This window comes from Columba livia, chromosome 3 (assembly GCF_036013475.1).
Source record: "Columba livia isolate bColLiv1 breed racing homer chromosome 3, bColLiv1.pat.W.v2, whole genome shotgun sequence".
Lineage (NCBI taxonomy): Eukaryota > Metazoa > Chordata > Aves > Columbiformes > Columbidae > Columba > Columba livia.
In genome coordinates, this window is record NC_088604.1 from 107,898,370 (window position 1) to 107,921,731 (window position 23,362).

Sequence of the window (23,362 nt, forward strand, 5' to 3'; positions counted from 1 at the left end):
GTAAACTTGAGGTATTCCATTGCTGTTTAAATATCGCAATGGATTGATTAAACAAATTTCAAGAACTTTGGTTTAATGGTACTCCTACTTAACATGTAACAAACGATGTGCTGGGTGTTGATAAACTTACTCAGAAGGTAGTGGTGTTTAAAGGCCTACTTATATAACTATATAACACATACATGTCACAGCTAAATTAATCCAAAGGTTACGCCTCACTCTGTCCTCCGAAGGTTCTGTTGCAGGGAGTTGATTCGGTTGAATTTGTTTCAACTCCAGCTTTACTGCTCGGCTTGGAACCCACAATGGACCTTGATCTTTTAGCTGGTTCCGCTTTGTTTACAGAAGGCAGTGTAAATGCAAAACGCTGTGTTGCATTACTCCTTCATGTAGCTGATCAATAAAATGTGAGAAATTTTCTGTAGTGCCTTGGCGTATTCCGCTGAATGAGGGAGCTAAGGGTCCTGCTGAGGTTAAGAAAGTATCTAGGGCAAGTTGTGCAGCTTTCCGGTGAACTTCAGCATCAAATCGCAGTTGGACTTCTATTGTAGCATACTGTCCACGACCCGTATAGGCGTCGGGTACCACATTGGTTAATGGGTCATTTGGACTGGTGTGTTTGGCTGTTTCTTGCTGCGCTCGTTGACACCAGGCTGATTCCCACAGGAGGAATTGTGCCGGAGTTAGTAATAAGCGCATTAAATTTTGGCAGTCCATGGGACACAATAACTCAGCGGTAAAAATCCAGTGCAGTATTTGTCTGGTCGCTTCTGAACGTATACCATAGTTGGTGATTGTTTGTTTTGCTTGCTGTAAAATTTTCCATTCATGTGGTTCCCATACCGCTGTCTGGGTGTTCATATTCTGAACTACCAGTAGGGCTAATTTTGCTGGAGACCAATCACCTTCTAGGATGGCATCTTTGATGACCCCTGACCATCTGCCAGGTTGGGGCTGTGGTTGGTCAGTAGAATCTATAGGTACCCTTGGTTGCATTGTTTGTGGAAGGCAAGCTGGTTTGTCTCTTATTTTTCTCTACATCTGACATTCGCAAGTCAAGTTGTTCAGGCTTGCTGGTAATCTCTTGCAGTAACTGCTCTACTACTTGGGTGAGCCCAGTGATGTAGAAGGAGGCTCACAAGACACTTCCACAGGTGTTTGCGGAGGCACGTCGTGGGGCGGCCCCGATCCCCGCGGCCCGGCCGGGCCCGGCCCGGCTGACGCGATGGTCTCACAGGGGCGCGTGTCCGGCTCGGGGCAGGGCAGAGGTGGAGCCGTAGGCGGAGGGCGGCACTCAGGGCCTCCCGCATCTGGACAGTCCCCTAGTTGCACTGCTGCTTTCCTGTCACATTGCCCCAAAGACTCAGCGGGGGAAACTTGCGGTTCTCTGTTTACGGACGACAAAGTTTCCAACTCCCGCCGCAGATCGGATTGCGAGAGTATTGGCTGAGCCGGGACCCCTCGGCCACCCCGAACGGCAGGCAGACCCCACAGAGTAGCCCACAGGCCCCTCTTCTCTTTTGGCCGACAAGTTTTATCAGTCCAGGTTTGTCCTGGGACAAGCGCCCTCACGGCTCTCAGGGCAGCGCTTTGTTCGGACTTCATCACTTCTAATGATTCTAACACGTTTCTCCACAATTCTCTCAGAGTTTTAATTTCCTTCTCTTCTTCCCCTCAGATAGTCTTATCCCACATGGTGTCCCCCACTGATCTCCATTCCGTTGGGGAAAACAAAAGTGGAATTTCTCCAAAGTGTCCCCACTTCTGAGCTAAAAAAATCAATGTGATTAACTTTTCCTGTGACGATTCGATACCTCTCTTAGAGAGAATAGTCATCAACAGTGCCGCAGCTGTTTCAATATCCATTATCTTATCAGTGCGGTCTTACAGCAGAAGGCGAGTGGCCAGCTCATCTCGTGCTTGTCTTTTGATACCGGACAAAGCACACTCTCCTACAACCCGGCTTGGCTCCATCTTTAGGAATGCTGCTTACCGCAGTAAATTGCGCTCCGGAGATCCTGCTTTGCTAACCATCCTCTGCTACCAAATGACGTGTGGAGAATGCAAAATTGCCGGCAGGACCTCTTTGAGCACGGACGGGCAGGCGGCGAGAGTAATGAGTCTAATTCAATATGAATTTAACATCAATACCCTTTAATGAACTCTTAACACTGAATATCAATGTCCCCCAATACATGTTTTAACAACCCTTATATACTCTTTGCGTAGTGGCCACGCGACAAACACAGGCAACGATTGGTTACTCTCTGCAGTCACGGGTCCCCTGCCTATGGTGATTCGCTGCGGGGCACTGCCCACAGCTGTTCACGGCAGCGATGACAGTGCCCCTCATGCAGCCTGGGTTGAGGGCAGACCACCTTCTGTTTACTTCCCTGCGGTCCTAGTGCACCTCAGTCACTTCAAGCTCTGGCCTGTTCACAGCACACAGCCCATGTCCTCTTTCTGGTAAAAACTCTCCGCAGATGATTGCTCAGTGCTCCAATCTATCCAGATCCTTCTGCAAGGAAGCTTGTCCCTCAAGAGAATCAACACCACCTCCCAGTTCAGTATCATCAGCAAACTTACTAATGGTGCATTCACCTCCTGCATCCAGATCATAGATAAATGTGTTAAACAAAACTGGCCTTAGAACTGAGCCCTGAGGAACATCAGTGGTGACCAGTCACCAGACAGATGTAGCCTCATTCACCACAAACCTTTGAGCTCTGCCCTACAGCCAGTTCTTCACCCAGCACACTGCGTACCTGCTCATCTCACAGCTGGACATCTTGTCCAGAAGGATGCTGCGAAGGATAATATCAAAAGCCTTACTAAAATCCAGAAAAACTACATCTACCACATCCCCTTCATTATCTACACAGGTGACCTTATTGTAGAAGGATAGCGGATCAGTTAGACAGGACTTTCCCTTTGTGAACCCATGCTGACTGCGCTTAATGACTGCATTGTCCTTTAAATGCCTTTCAGTAGCACACAATATAATCTTTTCCCTAATTTTTCCAGGAGGTTAGATTAACAGGTTTGTAGTTTCCTGGTTCTACCCTTATGCCCTTCTTATAATCCAGAATAATAATTTTAACAAGGTTAAGTGAAGTGTTATACAAATAGAGTTGGTGTGGCCTTGCTGAAGCACAGTTGGTAATAACAATCCCCCCCCTTCTTTTCAGGCTGTAAAAGTTGGTCACTGTTGTGTTTAGAGAATGAGAAAACCTTATCACCGCATTTAGCTTTCAGCATAGCCTGTGCTGTTCCTGAGCAGAGCTAACTCTCCTCTCCACTCCACACTTAAATTCAGCACTTAAATTTGCTGTTCTCTTGTTTCTGAGAAAGATGCAGCTCTCCAGCTAATCCTTCTATTGAGCTACCCTCATGAAAAAGCCCCTAAATGTCACAAAACTTCACTAAAACAAGGGGGAAGGAGGGCAGGCAGATCCAGACACATTAAAAATATAGTTAATGGGTCATGATTAAACAGCAACTTTAATTATGAGGAAGAATACACTGTAAAAAGTTGGTTGCATTACACACACGTGACCTTTACCAGGACAGCAGGCAGCTATCAACAGGACAGGGAACTGAAGAGAACAATGCAATTATTTAATTTCTCCGAGGCTGCACAGGAAGCGCAAGGACCTCATGCCTACGGAAAGCTAGCTTGCTTCATAACAGGAATGATACAAATTCGCAAGGGGGCACAGCTTATAGATTCACCCTTCCCAGACAGGCACTCTGGCTCACTTACCTGTTTAGGGTCAACTGCGGCAGCCGGGGACTCCAGTTCTATTGTTACAGGACCATCGTTCTGGATGTGTACCTGCATGTAGGCACCAAACTTGCCATCTGAAGAGGGAAGAGACAAGAAGTTCTGAGGGCTCTTGAAAGAATAACAGATACTGCAATCTTTCCCAAAAGTGCTACTAAAAAGGGAAAAGTAAATGCATAGAAGGATAGCCAACTAACAAATTGCAGAAAACTACTAAGGAAAAAACAGTCTATATGCACTCAGCTTTGTGGTCTGACATTCAGAGACAATCAATATGCAGCAAGTACAGTGATGTCCACAAAACAAGTCTACAGATAATTAAGGTGCTCACAGTTTAGGATGGGCAGGATAGTTCTCACAGGCAAGGAGATGAAATTTTAAAGGATGTAACAACTAAGTCTAGGGATCCGGTCCAGCTAACTAGTTGATCCTTTCAATAAATCTTATATTTGGGCAAAAGATAAAAAGATTCCAAGTCTATTCTGAAGCAGTTGATACTGAATAGCCTAGAACAGGGGATACAGGTATACAATCTGCTACAGTAATTTCTACATTCCTGTAGAATGGCAACCCAGGCCATTCTTTGGCAGAGTTTGGCAAAAAAGACAGTGTCTACTCCCTCCACCCTGCCTACTTCATGGGAATGCATTTCTGAAACCAGAAGTGTCTACTCATTTTTCATCAATAGCGTTTATTAGCACACACACTGTGGCACAAACCACATTTTTTGTAAGCATTTGAGAAGTTTGCACCACAAGAGACTCCTAAGATTTTTACCCTGTATAGTCTAGAAAAGCCGTATCTTTGTATGCTGTGTTCTCCTCACGTCTCATTTTTCTTTGTGCAAGCTTCCTGGCTTCATTTTTTCTCGTCCGGTTTTCTACTCCTCAAACTCACCCCAACCCCAGCTGAGCCTACTTGACTGCTTGCTCCTGCATATTCTCTGCTCCTGCCATGCACACCTGAGTAGCCTTTTGAGACCCTCCTGTCAGGGACAGCAAAATGAACAGATACTACTACATCAATACAAATGCATGGAATTAAAAAATGTGTACTGCAGCAAGCAGAAAGCAGGTACCAAAAGACTGGAACAGCACCACTTACTGGGAAGGCAGGTCTGGAGCCTCTCCAGCAACACAACCAACAGCTCTTCCAGTACCACCCCCGGCTGTGAGCAAGAACACGCTGAAAGTAGTAAACTCAAACTGCAGTGGAGTAATCACCCACTAGGAATATTTGCATAAGACATTGTAGAGCTACACAGCAGCTTTCCATGGCAACATGTAATGTTCCTGACCAAAGACAGGTCAAACCAAACTGCATTGATTTTTCAAGAACGTGTTATTGGGGACAACGAGCTCTGGAAGAGTTTTCAATCTCCCCCTGGCACACATGAATCAGACAGAAGTCTGGTATTTGCTTAAAAGAAAAAGGAAAAAGAAAAGGCATATCTGGCCAGCACGCATGGGCCGTATCACAACACAGACAAAGCCGAGACATTTAATGCTTTCTTCGCCTCAGTATTCAACACCAACAATGGACTCGGAGGCCCCCGTAGTCCTGTGTTAGAGAACCATGGCTGCGCAAAACAATAAACTTCTAATCAATCCAGAACTTGTATGGGATTTGCTACTCCAGCTAGATCCCTGCAAGTCAATGGGGCCTGATAGGATTAATCTAAAGGTGCCTAAAGAGCTGGCTGAAGTCATAGTGAGATCTCGCTCTGTGATTTTTCAATGCTCTCGGGGATATGGAGAGGTCCCAGTTGACTGGAAGCTGGCAAACGTTGTCCCAATCTACAAGACGGGCAACAGGGATGACCCTGGCAACTACAGGCCTGTCAGTCTCACTTCTGTGCCTGGAAAAATCATGGAGAAGATTGTTCTGGGAGTTACTGAAAAAACATCTGAATGACAATGCAGTCATTGGTCCAGAAAGCACAAGCTAACGAGGGGAAAGTCTTGCCTAACCAATTTAATTAATTTTTATAACAAGATTACCCACCTAGTTGACCAAGGGAAGCCTGTCGATGTGATCTTTTTGGATTTCGGTAAAGCCTTTGATATTGTCTCTCACAATATCCTCCTGGACAAGATGTCCAGCACACAGCTGGGTAAACATACAATGCAGTGGGTGAGCAATTGGAGGACAGGACGGGTTCAAAGGGTTCAGTAAATGGGGTTATGTCGGGCTGGTGACCAGTCACTAGTGGGGTTCTGCAAGGATCCATCTTATGGTCAGTACTCTTCAGAGTCTTCATAAATGACTTGGACACAAGACTCGACTACTAAGCAAGTTCGCTGATGACACAAAACTGGGAGGAGCTGTTGACACTTTCAAGGACAGAGAGGCCCTGCACAGGGATCTGGACAAATTGGAGAACTGGGCCATCACCAACTGCATGAAGTTTAACAAGGGCAAGTGCCGAATTTTGCACCTGGGACACGGCGACCCTGGCTGTACATACAGACTGGGGGACGAGATGCTGGAAAGCAGCTCTGCAGAGAGGGATCTGGGGGTTCTGGTCGACACCAAGTTGAACATGAGCCAACAGCTGAGCCAACTTTTGGCTGTTTCCCATTCTCTGAAGTGAAAGTCTCTGACATCTGTGGGTGAGTTCCTGACGTTCACTGCACGGTAAGGGGGAAATAAAGCTCCTGAATCCCAGGGCAAAGTCATTCTCACTCATGGCTTACTTCTCTGAACACGTTCTACAAGTGCAAAACAGCATGTGCTGCAGCTCATGATGATTTAGCCCCTTGCCCAGAGAGGATGACTGAAGTTCATCAACAAGGCAAGTTAGTTCAGATATATTTAATAATGATTTTTAGGGAGATAAATGTACAACAGATAGAAAAGTTGGCTCATGTTGGCTCAACTGGCAGCCCCCTGGAGCGAGGGGACAACTGAGGCTGCAGTGGCATCAAAGAATGGCACATCACAACTTACTGCCACATCAACAGCTACTGCTTTTCAAAGGTGCAGCTGACTTGACTGGGTAACTTGGGTAAACAGAAATACCATTAAGCTGTCAGTATTTCAGGAAAGGATCAGTGTGTTCTCAATGCTAGCTAACAGTGCAGAAGAAAAAAAAAGAAGAGAGTTACTAAATAACTACAGAAAATAGCAGCACATTTAAGAGACAAAAGTATTACAAAGTAAAAAAAAATCAAAAATACCTGTTCTCATTTTATAAATTTGCAGGACCTTGGAACATGTAAAGGGTTCAACTGAGAAAATATGTCAGAGCAATCAAAAAGCTAGTGATTCTAATTTTCCAGCACAGTTTTCAAAACCTTTGCCACCCATGATAAATGAGAACCTGCAGAGAAAACCCAGGTAGCTTCCCCCTAAACCCATATTTTATGGTCTCGATGGTGAATCGTGCAGATACACATTTTCAAATACGCCTCTCAGTTGAGAAATAAAAGCTTGAAGAATACTTGGGTTTTTTAGCTGTATCTGCACCTCTGAAGTCTTATCTACCATAATGTGTAAGAGTCTCTTAGAGAACAAATACCAACTACAGCACAAGAATCTCACAGAATTGTTTCCTGTACAGAAACAGAGAGCTTCTGCATCTGAGAAGCACAAAAAACCAAGACTCTATACCTTCATGCAGACCATGAGGGAAGGATCTACTAACATGCTTAGAAAGTGTTTACATTGCTTCTTTAGGAAGATCAAGCAGATCATTGTTATATTTACAGTGTATATGGGAAGAGATGTACCTATACACTGATCACATAAACCAGTCAAAACTAATGCATCTTTCTTTAACAAAATAATAAATTAAAAATACCATTTTGATCAGTGGGAGCACAGCTTTTCAAACAGATCTCTACACATTGTGTAATCCCTCTGCTGTACTTTACTCCCAGAAAATGAGTACCATTTCTGGACCCTAAAAAAAATAAACTTCACAGACCCCTTTCTTCAAAGGCTGATAAACTAGTCAAATAAGCCCCTACTTTTACCAGAACACTCAAAGCACTCCAATGTCACAAGCAGTTTCTATCTTATTTTGGCACCAGAACTATTGTCAAGGAACATCTTTCTATAACCACTCCTTCCCATTCTTCTCATACTTAAATTACCAGACTTTTGACCCAAGGTCAAGGTGTATCACAGCTCAAAAAGTTTAAGATTTAGAACTAATGAAAACAGTACTTAAAACAGGTATGTCTGTTAATGCCCGCCTCTGTAGGCTCTATCTTCCAGACCTTCTTCTCAAAGACAGAAAGGGTGTCAATGCCTTGCAACCACCACAATATGAAAGGCAGTGTGGGTTTCTGTCTCAGCAACTTCATTGTCTCAAAAGATTTAAAACGCCAACTGAGGGAGAATTTCTTCACAGATTCTAAAATCCCTTTATTGGTCTGGACCACCACACACTCTCATCTTGAGGCTTCCAAACATATTGCAAAGGTGATGTTATTTGCAGAAGCAGCTGTCACCTTCCCTTATAACAAACTGATCTGCCCTGTAGTTTCAGGGACCGTGGTCCCTGCACAGTATGTGCTTTCCTCATGGGACGCATCTGGATTTTCGTACTGGCCACTCCCTTATACAACAAAACCAAAGGGTTCCAGTGGTCCATTGGGACAGCTAAAACCTAGTTTCACAATTTCTTCTTAAATCAATGCCTAAACCCTCCTTAGAAAGAGATGCTTCCTCAGCAGAATTTCCCCCAGTGTTGGTTGCCTGCCTTAAAAACATGTTCCTGCTCTCCTTCCCCTGGCCCAGCATCTACCATAGTTTCAGTATATGGCAATTCATATAACGTCCCAGTGAAGGCACTCTTCATTTGTGTGTTATGGCATCCTGCAGAGGTAACCTGAGAGACAAGCCTGACTCCCCTAACACAGACTGACATCTGTGGTACCACTGCATTTTGCATTCACCTAAGATCACACTGGTGGAATACATCACCTCTGCAGCAGACAGGCTGCAAAGGAGTTGATTATCCTGCCCTTGAGTGCAACTTCTCAAACCCTGATGCAGACAAATCCCTGTTCTGCACAGGACTGCAAAGAAACTGAAGTCATCATCTCTTCCATCTCTCTGTCCCAAGAGTCTGTCTGGGTTGATTTTCATTTTTCAGTCAGAAGGAAAGGAGGAGAAAGAATCCACCCTCCCTGGATGTTGCTTGTTACCCCACCAACTTGTACTGTCCATGAGAGACACCAGTAACTTACCCTTAAATACTCTTTTTTTTTTTTCCCTGCTTTTTATATCACAATGCTCATCAGTGTAGTAAGTACCTTTCCCCACTTTAAGACTTCTTGACTGATCAAGTCAGCACCTTGCAATATCCTCTGCAACAAAATAGGATCGTACAAGTATAATTAAAGTGAGAAGTTTATTCTGCTGGACACCTATGTCTTCAAATTCCTTTTCTCTTTAGAATCCGCCATACATACCTTCCTCAGAGGCAAAAAAGATCTTGATCTGAGGTGAGACAGACAAGCCAAATCTACGATGTAAAGACTTGAAAATGAGATACAACTTACTTTCAGAATATTTTTTGGACATATCCCAAACTTTATGACCTAGAAACTTCACACTGGTTTTATTCATAAGTTATTTCTAAGCTTATCTAGTTGGAAAGTTATTCCTAATTAGTCCCATGCTGGTACTCTTGCTCCACATAAGAGTACTTATTCCAAAGTGACAACACTCACAAAGGCACTTAATCAGAGGGTATAATTCTGCTTTTAACTTGCACCAAACTTTAATCTGAATTAAACTCTGCCTTGTGGAGCTGTCATCTCATATTTACTAAGATATTAAGGGAATGAGATACTTCACATTCTCTGTCCTGCTAATCCTTACTGCTTCGGAAGACTAAACGTACATTCAAGAGAGTGAAGGCCCTGACACACAAGGAGAAGCCTTGGTAGGCCTAGGTTTTGGATACTAGCTTGCACAACAGAGTACACAGGCCTGCATTCACCAGCTCTGCTCCTCAGAATGGAGTGAGGTGTTTAAGAATTGATTTAACAACAAGAAAGCAAGACAAGCAAGGACTTGTGATACAGCCTTCTCTTTCCTAGATATGGGTGTCCACCTGCAGTCCTAAGACACCTGCGTTAATCTAGGAGCACAGCTCTCAGCCTTCTCCAAGACTTCGTTTTGCCAAACGTCCCCCTGCTCTGGGTGTGAAAGAATGGTTTGCATTTCAATTTGGGGAACACTTACCATTCTGAGCTCCAAGCTGGCAAGCTTCAGATAGACCAGATACCAGATGGAGGAAGTGCCTGCCCAGCACCTACAACAGTGGCACACGTAGTAGCTCAATTTCCAACAGCCGAATTAATGTACTGACAAAACATAGGGACTAGAAAAAAAAAGGCTCTTTGGTAATATGGCAAGACATTTATCGATCTGCCCTTGACTTGGCCACACAAATTTCACTTTAAATTATTAAATTATTCCTCTAAAACGCATTAAGCAATTTGTTCGATCAAAGGGAAGGGCACCTACAGCAATCCAGAGAATCAAAATTTCATCTCCCAATACGAGTACAGACTTTGAAGGTAGAAAGTAGAGCCTCATGCTGATACACTAAGCCTATTTTAACAGTCCAGAAGCTGATTCACCAGTGCTCCTTCCCAGTGCCCTCTCATCACGCTTTGTAACACAGTAACATGTAGGACAGCCTCCTGCAGGTCAGGTTCTCATTTCCTTAGGACTTTTTCACAGAATCACAGAATGGCTGGGGTTGGAAGGGACCTCTGGAGATCATCTAGTTCAACCCACCTGCTAAAGCAGGTTCACACAGAGCAGATTGCACAGGAATGTGTCCAGGTGGGTTTTGAATGTCTCCAGAGAAGCAGACTCCACAACCCCTCTGGGCAGCCTGTTCCAGTGCTCTGACACCATCAAAGTAAGGGCAGAATGCACTATGTTCATGCCACACTAAACCACAGCCCAGGTATTACAAATTCCCAAACTTATTCTTACACTCAAGCAGTCCTGCTCACATACAGCCTTCCTGCATGTAAAGGCTCTGTGCTCTAATACACCTCAGCTCAGGGAAACTGTAAACTTTACTGATGAAACCACAGGACTTGGTCTACTATCCAGGCAGACTTGGTCTACTATCTACTGCCAAGCTTCAGAAACTTTGTATGCACAAAAATATATAGATAAGACAAGCAAACAAACAAAAATAACACTGGCAAAGCAACTAGCACAGCAGAAACTTTGATCATAAGAGTCTAGTAGATTTAGATGCAGCACAACATAGACTGGCACAGTCTAAAAATAAAGCAAAATTAGAAATTAACAGGTGGCTCCAGTGCTGTCAGTTAGTTTCAAATGCATGTGTTATCTGACACAATAGCACAGGCAGTCACTCTTGGGTTTCTAAATCTATGTTTTCAGCATGAAAAAAAAAATGCAGAAGTGAAAGCTGTTTTGCCAGAAGCACTGGCAAACAAGTGCTCAAATATGGGCAGATAACAAGAGTGGCTATTCGTTTCACATGTGTAACTATTATTCACTGAAAAGAGAAGTTCAAAAAGCTGCTGTCAAAATATAAACTGTTTGAAAGTATTTCAGAAACAGAGCATTTTCCAAAGCCTAAGCATAAAGATGTAAATATACAGAGATATAACAATGTTTCCACACCTCGTTTAAATGAAAGAAGTCAGTCCATACTTGCTTTTAGTTTACCAGGACATAAAGATTCAACTCAAATCTTATCAGAGCAAATCTTATTCCCATTGATTTCCCAGGAGTTCTGTTACCAATTTCAGAAGCACAGGAATGGGTCCTAACTTAGTCATAACAAAGATAAAGATTCAAAAAGCACATACTCTGAATTCATTAGAAGTTAGCTATGTTACAGACTGAAAGGGATGCAGGGAAGGGATATCAGAAATGCATTCCTTATCATCAGCAAATGTCGACTGGAAGAACATATCAAGCTACTGGAAAGCTGACACAAGATGGACATTTTATGTGTGCATTTCACTGTACCTCCGTGGAAAGCCCTGGTATAATTAATTAGCTTCATCTACAGTCTGTACAGAAATTAACCTCTAAGTCTTTCCATAGATATCAGTTCTCTGTCTTTTTCTCCTTTTTTTTCCTCATAAGGAAGGTAAGGTTGACTATTACCTATTAATAGCCCCTATTAAAAAAATAGTCTCCTACACATTTGTCTTCTGGGCAAGTGTAAGAAAAATTCAGGTTTAAATACGAAAATGGCCAGAAAGAAAAGAGAGAAGCAAACAGAAAAGATTAAGGTGGATAGAGCACAAACGCAAAGGGAAGCCAAGCATTTTTTGGTAAAAAGAAAACAGTTGTGTACACGGCATAGAGTTCAGAAAAGATAGTCTAAACCAAACACTGTTCTCAAGCAGTACATTACACCTCCCACTGTCATCATTACCATCTAACAGAATGTAAAACTAAAGTGACAGATGGAGCTACACTGTCCACCACACACTGGCAACACCTCCGAGCCTGACTAACCACATATGCCTCAGAAAAAATGTTCCTAATTTAATTAATGTGGCTACGCAGCACAAAGCATCCAGCCTCTGAGGGAGCCTGACCCCAGAGCTTGTTCTCATGGCTGCAGGCTCTCTGGGTTACGTTGTCAGAGTCATTGCTCATGTTGTACAACAAATAACAATACAAGAGCATCTACAAGTCAAACTATTCCAGAGGAACGCCAGGAAACAGCTTGGCTAGAGGAAGACTGGAGTCATCACCCTGCCAGACTGCTAGTGAAAATACCATAATATCCCCTCATCTACTGCCATGTAAAGACTCTTTTGCAACACAGACAGAAAATCACAGAATAAAAAAGTAACCATCAGGCAAGAGCACATATAAACAAAGCCCATTGGTTACATCAAGGACCTTACCAACCTTTTGCCCTTACCTTTAATAAGCTCTGGTTTGTAGGCTTTCCTTAGCTGCTCTAGGAAGTTGTTATAAAAACATTCCGCCTGCTCTGTGGGCATTGCCATGTGGTAGTCGGGCTTGTTTCCTTTCAGAATGCACTGCAGAGTAAATTGGCTCACACACAATACTTCATACTGTTTATCCATCACGCTTTTGGACCAGTGCTTTCCACTTTCATCTTCAAATACTCGCAAGTTCAAGATCTTTCGAACCCTAGGAGGAGAAAAAGATAATTCCTGAATTGTGCCATGTAGGATCAACAGGTACAAGTTAATGCCTACCACACAGGATAAGATAAAAGCGAAGGCAGGTGCATACTCATTCTGTCTCCACATAACAAGAGATGCCCTTGTCCCTTCCTTCCTAAACCATGGGAATCTCAGCACACTAGGCAGAGCCACAACCAAGAAAGCACACATAACAGTCAAACCGTTCATTAACATGATCATTTTACAGAGCATGAGATCAGGACAGAATAACTGCAAGTTACAGGGTGACATAAAGACGGCATAGGAAGTAAGAAACTTACTATTTACTATCTGATTTTATATGTCACAACATTATTTAACTTGCTAATAGCTTTGAGAAATGTTATCTCCCCACCACACTGGGAAATCACACTCAGTATGAAAGGCAATGAGATGATCATGGTTGTTTCCAAACATGACTCACATATATTCCTTCAGCTTTGTGACTTCCTAGGACTCCTCCTGAACCAGGTCCCACAGGCCAGATGGGGACAGCACTTTTTCATATGGATCACAGAATCGTAGAGTGGTTTGGGTTGGAAGGGACCTTCAAAGGTCATCTATTCCAAACCCTTGCAAAAAGCAGGGACATCTGCACCTAGATCAGGTTGCTCAGAGCCCCATCCAGCCTGGCCTTGAATGTCTCCAGGAATGGGGCATCTACCACCTCTCTGGGCAACCTGTGCCAGTGTTTTACCACCCTCATTGTAAAAAATTTCTCCCTTATATCTAATGTAAATCTCCCCTCTTTTTGTTTGAAACCATTACCCCTTGTCCTATCGCAACAGGCCCTGCTAAAAAGCCTGTCCCCATTTTTCTCACAGGCTCCTTTTAAGTACTGAAAGGCCACAATAAGGTGCCCCTGGAGCCTTCTCTTCTCCAGGCTAAACAACCCTCTGATCATTTTCATGCCCCTCCTCTGGTCCCTCTCCAACAGGTCCATGTCTTTCCTGTACTGAGGGCTCCAGAGCTGGACACAGGACTCCAGCTGGGGTCTCACCAGAGCGGAGTAGAGGGGCAGAATCACCTCCCTCGACCTGCTGGGCACAGGTGACAGGAGGAAGACAAGGAACAGTCCAGAACTGCAGGTAGCAGCGAAGCAGTGACTGGGACATGTTTGTGTTTCTATTAAGGTGGATGTTTGGATCTGGGGGGCAGAACTGACTGGTTTGAATACTCAGAGAAGACAAGGAGACTTTCACAAATAGATTCTGAAAAGCAGCAGGCAGACCTGCAACGTAGTCTATGGCTGGACTTTGATTGATAACAAGACTGCATGCATGCCACTCTCCTGTCTTTGGTTTCTTCTTTTAGCTTCTACAAATCTGCAGCATCTATGAACAAGGGAGCATATCAAGTAAAAAGCATTTCAATTGCAGCCATCAGTCAGACATTTTACACTGCACTAGAGGTGAGGCACTTAGTATAAAATAAAGCTGAGACTTTTCTTATGGTCATAGAAGAGAATCAAAGAACAGTTTGGGTTGGAAGGGACCTTAAAGGGTCATCTAGTCCAACCCCCCTGAGGCAGACTCACAAAAACCATCTCTGCCAATTTGTGCATGTCAAAGACAAACAGAATAGTCTCCTGAATGATGTGAACAGTTAAAAGCCTGGAAGAATCCAGCATATAGGCTTAAATCACTGCCACTGCTATGGTTTAACAATAAGGATGTTTGTTGCTTCATTTACAGCAGAAGAGCTGGTTAAGCTGATTTCTTTAATTCCTTTTTTTTCAGATGCTGGCTTTCTGCCTTTCCTCTGTCAGTCATTCCAATAACTTGGTGTTGCAAGCACAGTTGCTATAGATCACCTACTTGTAATATTCTGAAGTATCTTTCACATTCACCAAGGCAGGAATGAGAAACGACAATAGAGCAAACATTACACACTGAGAAGGCTAACAGTAGAGCAAGCCAATGAAGCATGTCATGATAAAAACACTTTCAGCTTTGCTGCAATCCTCTACAAGTTTCACATGTTCATAGAATCATAGAAGCATTTTGGTTGGAAGAGAACTTCAAGATCATTGAGTCCAACCATAACTGAAGTCTGGCACTAAACCATATCCCTAAGAACTTCATCAAAATGCCTTTTGAACACCTCTAGGGATGGTGGCTCAATCACTTCCCTGGGCAGCCTGTTCCAACGCCTGACAACCCTTTCTGTGAATTAATTTTTCCTAGTATCCAGTTTGAACCTCCCCCGGTGCAAACTGAGGCCACTTCCTCTCATCCTACCACTTGCTACTTGGGAGAAGAGACCAACACCCTCCATGCTACAACCTTTCAGGCAGTTGTAGACAGCAATGAGGTCTCCCCTCAGCCTCCTTTTCTCCAGGCTGAACAGCCCCAGTTCCCTCAGCTGCTCCTCATCAGACTTGTGCTCCAGACCCCTCAAGAGCTTCGTTGCCCTTCTCTGAACTCTCTCCAGCACCTCAGTGTCTTTCCTGTAATGAGGGGCCCAAAACTGAACACAGCATTCAAGGTGGGGCCACACCAGTGTACAAGGGGACGACCACTTCCCTAGTCCCGCTGGCCACACTATTCCTGATACAAGCCAGGATGCTGTTGGCCTTTTTGGCCACCTGGGCACACTGCTGGCTCATCTTCAGCCACTGTCAATCAACACCCGAAGATCCTTTTCCTCCAGGCAGCTTTCCAGCCACTCTTCCCTGACCCTGTAGCATTGCCTGGGGTTGTTGTGACCCAAGTGCAGGACCTGGCACTTGGCCTTGTTGAACCTCATACAATGGGCTTCAGCCCGACAATCCAGCCAGTCCAGAGCCTTCCTACCCTCCAGCAGATCAACACTGCCACGCAATTTGATGTCATCTGCAAACTTACTAAGGGTGCACTCAACCCCCTCATCCAGATCATTGATTAAACAGAACTGGCCCAAATAGTGAGCCCTGGGGAACACCACTCCTGACCAACTGCCAACTGGATTTGGCTCTGTTCATCACAACTCTTTGGACCCAGCCCTCCAGCCAGTTCTTTATCCAGTCCCACTCTCTACTTTCTCATCTGCATCTTCTAAATGTTCTTTTCACCCTCGCTCACATTCTCCTCTCTTTGCTGCTTGAGCCTTTGCTCTTCGTAACATCAGTTAGCTCTACTACCCATTTCTTTCATGCCTTCATAAGAACTGAGGTCAGCCCTAGAACAACAAGCAAATCCACGTGAGACAGACGACAACCCTGGAGAACTCTCTATTTCATGTGTTTGCCGGTTGAATGACAATATTTCGTGATTGTGGAACAGATGGCCAAAACTAACCCTCCAAGCTGCCAAAACTGATTCACCTACACAGAAAAGTAACTCACAAGACCATCCATCCTTTTGGAAGAACAAAACTTCTCATGTGCAAGCTAAAATGGGAGTCTGAGGTTCTCATACATCCCATTCTTGAAGGATGGAGCTCTTCAGGGTAAATTCATAGAGTCAAAAGGACACACATTTAAAAAAGGGAGATCAGAAAAACCCAACATGTTGATTCTTTGGTTTTGAGTCTGTTCTTGATAAAAAACCACACAGACAGGGAATGGAAACAGATTTTTTCTCAATGGAATGTAAAAAGAAAACTCTAACTAAGAAACCTGTATTCAAGGTAAAATCTGAAGTAGAAACTAACACGCAAACTTGTGTTTCCCAACAGGAACAACCTATTTGTTTGGCTACTGCACAGGTATCACTGATTCAGTGCCAGAAATGCACAAATAAAAGAGTACAGGGCAAAAGGAAATCTTTGACTTACATGTGCTCCAGCTCTCTTTGTGTATCTTCCAAAGAAATGCCCAGCAGCACACAGAGGCCTCGTCCTATTGAACTTATTTGTTCACCGCCCACTGGGGAAGGGAGGGAAAAAGAAAAGTAAGGCTAAACACACTGCCTTGTTTTATAACATAAGTAAGTACTGACTTCAGCTGGCAACCACCAGAGAAAACATCATTCTAAACTCTTCTTCTCTGTCTTAGAGAGTAAAGATCATGTAGAAGCCCTCTTTCAAAAGTCCTCCCAACATCGCGACTTATTTGCGGGGGACTAGCTCAGATGCTTAACTCCAGTGTCTAAAAACAATGTATAAAGATTCTTTACTTACAATTGGATTGGCAGTGCTAAAGAGAGAGTTGGCAGAACTCTCTCCAGTCCTTGTAAAAATTATCCACCTGGTTGATATCAATAAGTGTATTCAATTTCTCTACTCCACCACTCCCTACATATTTTGCATTAGTTGTGAAAAGGTTGATTTCTATTGGATAGAGTCCTCATGGATTTTTTCAAATGCAACATTGAACAACCTGCAAATTCTACCTTCCTACTTGGGAACACAATCTTTTTAATGACATTTAAATAAAACACAAACCATCTCAGATCCACCGTGTTTTCCTAAGAAATGTTTGAAATTATCCCAATTTAATTAAATTATCTTAACATGGTTGAGGTTGTGATGACTGTGGTAAGATTTAAATGAGGTCTTGAAACTGAGATAAGCGCCAGCTATGCAGCTGTTAAAACTATATCCAGGCTTATGTAACTGGGAAAAAAAAAACCCTCAAAAGTTCTGTAAAAGGGAAGGAAAGCAGGCCGTGAGCGAAAGCTGAAGGCTTGTGTCTGTGCACCAGTGGTCAGATCTGGACTGTTTCCAACGGGCAGAAGCAAACCAGGGGAGGAAAACTCCTCTCAAAACATCCTCCTTTCCATCCAGTCTGGGTATGAGCCCTCCAGCTCAGAAATCTATCCTCCCACTAAGCACGGCACTATCTCCCTCACAGAGGAACATGCCAAACTCTTTCAACAGCCAGAAATAACAGTTTCAATTCTGCCCAGAACTGTGGCATTAAATCAGCCACAATCCCAGTGCTAATGGGGTCTGACCACTATTGTATCCACAGCACCAACTGTGCACAAAAGCTGGGCTCCTTATCACAGTCACACTCTTCCAATGCTTACTGACCACCCATGTGCAAGCAGAGGTTATTTATTTAAGGCACAGGCTACCCTGCTGCACACCACCACAGGCACACTTACTGCCTCACATGCCAACTTCTTGAAGATTTCAAGCATCTTGAACACAGAAGGTCCAACCAGTGCAATAGCTGGGACATACCATCAGATACATCATTTCTAGCAGCAGCTAGGCAAGCACCAGGGCTATCACATGCAAGCATTGCATGGTGGTAACGGGCACAGCACTGCCCACATGCACGAGCAACATGAAAGGGTGAGTCAGGCTGCACTGCCAATATGCTTGTGGTGCAAGGTGGAGACTGCAATTGTAGTGCCGGTGCACACAAGCCATAGGAGAAGGTGACTGGAATGGCACTGCCAACACACACAAGCAACACATGGAGGTGTCTCTGATTATAGTGCTGAATATTCAAGTCATGGGAGAAGGTGATCGCAACAGCATTGCTGATACACACACAAGCAACGCAAAGAGGCAACTGTGGCCATTGTGCCAGCACGTGTGAGCCGCGCAAGGAGGCAACTGGGATGGCTCCACCGACACACACAAGCGATGTACAACAGTAACTGGGCACCTCTGCCAAAGCAAGCAATGCAAGGAGATGACTGCGATCATAGTGCAAATGCAGGCAAGACATGCAAGGAAGCAGCTCCTGTTATAGAAACAACACATGCAAACCATGGGCAAAGGTACTGGGATAGCACTGCTGACACACACAAGAAATACAAGGAGATGACTGCGACTGTAGTGCCAACATATGCAATCAATGCAAGGAGGCGACTGCAACTGCACTACCAACACATGACAGCAATGCAAGGAAACAACTCTGGTTACAGTGCCAACACATGCAAACTATGTGCCTGGCAACTGGGATAGCTGACACATGGAAGCAATGCAAGGACACAACTCTTATTGTGCCCAACACATGCAAGCCATAGGCAAAGGTGATCACAATCACAGAATCAACTGGGTTGGAAAAGACCTCAGAGATCATCGAGTCCAACCCTTGGTCCAACTCTAGTCCGTTTACTAGATCATCGCACTAAGTGCCATGTCCAATCTCAGTTTAAAAACCTCCATGGACGGCGAGTCCACCACCTCCCTGGGCAGCCATTCCAATGCCTGACCACTCTCCCTGTAAACAGCAATAGCAATAGCACTGCCGACACAAACAAGCAATGCAAAGGGTTGTGACGGTAGCGGCAGCACATGCAGACCACGACACAGCGCGGCTGGGATGGCACTGCCGACACGGACACAGCCCCGCACGCCTGCGACGGACAGCCCGGCCAGCACACACAGCTGCGAGACCAGACGCTTCCCCGAGCGCGGGGGCAGCCCGACTGCCCACGCACGTCAGCCGTGGGAGAAAGTGGGACAGTGCTGTCCACACACGCAGACACCGCGGGGGAACGGCACTGACGGGCCGCTGGAAGCCGAGGCGGGGAGGAAAGGCCCGGCCGGGAAAAGATGGAAGGCAGGGGCGGGAGAAGCCGCGCTCCGCCCGCCCCCGCCACCCCACTTCCCCTGGCCCCGCTGGCGATACACTGACCTGTGACACTGGCCTGGGCCACCCGCTGAACGATGGCCTTCATGGTGGCGCGGCCGCGCAGCGCAGGCCCGGCGCCGGTGCCGGTGTGAGGGGAAGGCGGCGGCGCTTGGCAACGGCGGCCGCTCCTGCCGGGGCGCGCTGCTCACAGAGCCCCCTGGCGGCTGGGAGGTTCTGCCGCAGCCTCCCGGTCAGAGCCGGGGTCGGCCCGCGGCGTGTGTGTGGTACAACGGGCAGAAGCGGGGCCCGCCGGGGCTTCCCCTGCAGGAAGCGGCTGTAGAAAAGGGAGGTGTGAGTAGAGGCAGGCCAGGTGCCTACAAACGTTACGCGTGCAGAGAGGGTCCCTTCCTCTAAAGGGAGTTGGTCCCTATAGGGTACACCTACAGAAAAGAGCAAATGCAGGTAATCGAAGCAGCATCTTCTATAGGAATGACTACAGGGGCACAGAGATGTGCCCATGGAAAATTAGTGGATGGGAGGAGCCTTCTAGAAAAGGAGGTGGTGGCTATAGGGACCAGAGGAGCACATATAGAAAGGTGGGTCTGTAGGAGTATGAGGCTCTTCGTGGAAAAGCTCTTACGGAAGATGACATGCAGGCAGAGGAGCTGAAGACAGTTTTCTGTACAGCAAGGTTGTGTCTGCAGACAGTGTGGAGATGCTACAGAGACCAGTGGTGGCGTGGCAGGGGAGAGTGTCCTAGAGAAGGCTATGCAGACAGCAGGCAGCGCCTATAGAATCAGGGAGCTGTCAGCAGGGGGAAGCCCCTACAGAAAGGAAAGTTTGCTTGTACAGGGTCTTGGGACAACTTCCTCTAAAGAGGGCCATGTCCATAGGGGGAAGCTCCCTGCAGAAGGCAGGGGCTAGAAGTGGTGTTCTGGAAGTGGTGACTGCAGGGAGACCCTATATCAATGAGAGTCAGCAGTAAGAGAAGCTGGGAGAAACACCTATAGACAACAGTGGCCAGAAGCTGCCTACTGTGAAAGGAGGTGATGTGCATAAGGACTAGGGAAAGCCCTGCAGAATGGAAGTTAGTGACAGCCACAGCAGCTGGAGGGTAGTACCCTACAAGGGGAGGCTTCACATAAAAGGATCAGGGGAACTCCTGTAGAAAAAAGTGCCTGCTGGAGGGCCTGAAGCAGAAAACTTAGTAAGTTTTCAGCTTACAGTAGCATTTCTGCACTTGTAATTCACCTCTTGCAAGCTTTTATTTGAAGGATAATTAACAACTCTCGCACCTGAAAGATTAAACTACATTCCTTCCTGTTCACTAATCATCCTTAAAGTATCCACTTCAGAGCTGATCAGCTGAGGAGCCATTCCAGATACATCCTGGGTCACCTGGATATGTCCTGGATCACACAGATACATCCTGCACACCAGCTGGGAAATCAACTTCACAAAAAGTCCATTTTAGCCAGACTACCAGACACAAGATACCAGGGCAGCACACAGACTCATTAACAACTCACAACCCAGCTCGCGTTTAATAATTTGAATACATGTGCAAAGAATAGCAGTGATCCGAGCAGATGATAAGGCCTGCAAGTTCTGTGAAGCTGTCAGAGATGGAGCTGTCACTTCAGCAATGCAGAAGTTTTCCACCAGCAGTCAGGTGCCAGGCACCGGGATGACTTTCTCAGACAAGCCAGCTCCAGCACAAAGTCCTGAGCTTCCGGTCTACTCAATTTTCAGAAGGAGGGACATCATTAGGATAAAAGAATGATTTCACACGCCTGAGCAGCCGAGTAATAGGAGGTTGAACTTCCCTGTATGTTATTGTTGTTGTCACTCGGAGTCCAAAAGCTGTGTCTGTAACAAATACTTCCTGACGGGGTCCTTGTTGTGCCTGAGGATCACTTTCATTCTCTAAGGAATAAAAGAGAGAAGGGGATAAATAAATAAAAGGGGTAAAGGGGGAGGAAAAAAAAGAACATAGCAATAAAAAGGTTTCATCCCTTCATCATGGCAAAACAGCAGCCACATATGTCTTCTTTTGTTCTGTTTTTTCTCAAATTCTGACAAATGGTAACGGTTTGGTGACTGTTTAGACAAAAAAAAAATATTTATTACAGTTAATTAGCCTGCTGCACTAGTACTGGATTAGTATCAGTAGCACAGTAGCAGCAGTAACAGCTGGCTTCCAAGCTATCCACCTTACAGCTAGCTCCACATTACTACACCTTAGTAAACAACAGGCTGCTGAAGAAGAGCAAGAGGAATGCAGAGCCAATGGAATGGAAGAGAATATTTCAGTTGGAAGGGACTTACAACAACCATCTAGTCGAACTGCCTGGCCACTTCAGGGCTGTCCAAAAGTTAAAGCATGTTATTAAGGGCATTGTCCAAATGCCTCCTACATACTGCGAAGTCTGGGGCACTGATCATTTCTCTAAGAAGCCTGTTGCTTGACCACCCCCTCGGGAAAGAAACACTTCCTAATGTCCATGCACCTGCTGCAGCTTTGAACCATTCCCACAGTGCAAATAAAAGCAACAAGTTGGAAAGTGTCTAGACCTCGTTCCTGTCACCAGAGATAAAGCAGATGCTTTTCCCATCAAGGCGGGACTTGTCTTCTTTCACGGGGAACCTCCTCGGGATGCCGGGAGGCACCGGGGTCACGCCAAGCCAGCAGCAGCTCGCCTCGGGCCCTGAGTGCTCGCCCGTCCTGTGCGGAACCGTCGCACCGCTGCGCTCCTCGGCCAAGGGAACGGTCGAACCGAGGCCGACAGCGACCGACCGCCAGCAGCGCCCGCCCCCCGGGCCCTGCAAGGTGTCCAAGCCCCGCCCCCAGCTAAGCCCCGCCCCCAGGCAAGCCCCGCCTCCAAACAAGCCTCGCCATCAGCCAATTTCCCTCAGCCAAGCCCCGCCCTCTCGGCCAGGCCCGCCGCCGCCACCATGCCCCGCCGAGGTGACCCCAAGCGGTGTCCCCAAACTCGGAGCCGCGTTAGCCCGTACCGGGCTGGCCGCCGCCCGCGATGTCGCCGCCGCTGGTGCGGCTGTAGTGGATCATGGCCCCCAGCATGGTCCAGCCGCCCAGCGAGTACAGCAGCGCCGCCCGTGTGTTCCACACCGCCGCCCGCATCGTCCCCCAGCAACGCCCGCGTTCATTGGTCGAACCCCGCCGCCAATGGGACGGGGAGGGGCTGCTGCACGCATGCGCCCTGGGTGCGGGGCGGGAGCCGCCGGAAGATGGCGGCAGGGGCGGGCGGCGGCGGTGGCAGAGAGCCGGGCTCCCGGAGGACACAGCGCCTGGGCGCGCTGCGAAGGTCCCGACAGGGAAGGGGGCGAGCGGGTGCACGGCAGCAGCTGAGAACTGAGTTTGGGCGGGAGCTCCGCCACGGAGGAGGCGGAGGGGGCTGGGGCGGTTCGGCCCGGCCCTGGGAGCCCCCGGCAAATGCTGTCGTTCCGGCGCACAGCCCGAGGCAGAGGCAGCTGCATCGCCCGCTTCCCTGTCGGTTTTCAAGCCTATTAATGCTGTGGCAATGTGAGAGAAGGGCGGGACTGGCTTTCAGGCCCTGCGTGACGGCGATACAGGCAACGCTTTCACCGGGCTGCTGTTTTTCTCAAAGGCCGGGCTATAACACCCCCTCCTTCCATCTGTCAAAGGATTTTCACTCTCTAATACTTGTTCTGTACTGTCTTACCCTTAGAAATACCTCGTTGACTCGTAGTGAAAAAAGACTGATGACCATCAGGTAACAGCAACTGATGTCAGGAGGATGGAGCCAGGCTCTTCTCAGTGACAGCCAATGAAGGAACAAGGGGCAATGCGTACAAACTGGAACAGAGGAGTTTCCATTTAAAATTGAGAAGAAACTTCCTCTCAGTAAGGGTAACAGAGCACTGGAACAGGCTGCCCAGGGGCTTGTGGAGTCTCCTGCTCTGGAGACA

The 23,362-nt window shown here is 46.3% G+C and overlaps 2 protein-coding genes across 4 annotated transcripts in view; both read right to left on the reverse strand.

Moving 5' to 3' along the window:
• DTD1 (D-aminoacyl-tRNA deacylase 1) overlaps positions 1–19,632 on the reverse strand; it is a 33,052-nt gene extending 13,420 nt beyond the window's left edge. The window contains exons 1-5 of one of the 2 annotated variants that reach the window (XM_065058830.1): positions 19,475–19,595; positions 16,711–16,801; positions 14,186–14,288; positions 12,684–12,919; positions 3,764–3,861 (exon numbers count right to left, since the gene is read on the reverse strand). In XM_065058830.1, coding sequence (XP_064914902.1) covers positions 3,764–3,861; positions 12,684–12,919; positions 14,186–14,232 — 381 coding nt within the window. In that variant the 5' untranslated portion in view covers positions 14,233–14,288; positions 16,711–16,801; positions 19,475–19,595. Of the gene's footprint in view, positions 1–3,763; positions 3,862–12,683; positions 12,920–14,185; positions 14,289–16,710; positions 16,802–19,474 lie in introns of both variants that reach the window. The other variant, XM_005508814.3, reaches the window with a different exon arrangement.
• A 1,296-nt stretch (positions 19,633–20,928) lies between these two features.
• SMIM26 (small integral membrane protein 26) lies at positions 20,929–22,593 on the reverse strand. Of its 2 annotated transcripts, none has more exons than XM_065058832.1 (2): positions 22,439–22,593; positions 20,929–21,337 (listed from the first exon to the last, which is right to left on the reverse strand). In XM_065058832.1, the coding sequence occupies exons 1-2, from the start codon at positions 22,551–22,553 to the stop codon at positions 21,153–21,155; spliced, it is 300 nt and encodes a 99-aa protein (XP_064914904.1). In that variant the 5' UTR covers positions 22,554–22,593; the 3' UTR covers positions 20,929–21,152. The 2 variants fall into 2 exon arrangements, 1 of the variants encoding a protein (XP_064914904.1); XR_002421689.2 differs by lacking the exon at positions 22,439–22,593 and adding an exon at positions 21,986–22,204 and having other exon boundaries at positions 21,137–21,337.
• Between the last annotated feature and the right edge of the window lie 769 nt (positions 22,594–23,362).

Excerpts from the sequence above, each read along its gene's own strand:
- SMIM26 (XM_065058832.1), bottom strand. The coding sequence starts at position 22,553 with ATGCGGGCGGCGGTGTGGAACACACGGGCGGCGCTGCTGTACTCGCTG. Across the intron at positions 21,338-22,438 it reads CGGCGGCGACATCGCGGGCG|AGAATGAAAGTGATCCTCAG; the intron begins GCGGCCAGCCCG and ends TTTATTCCTTAG.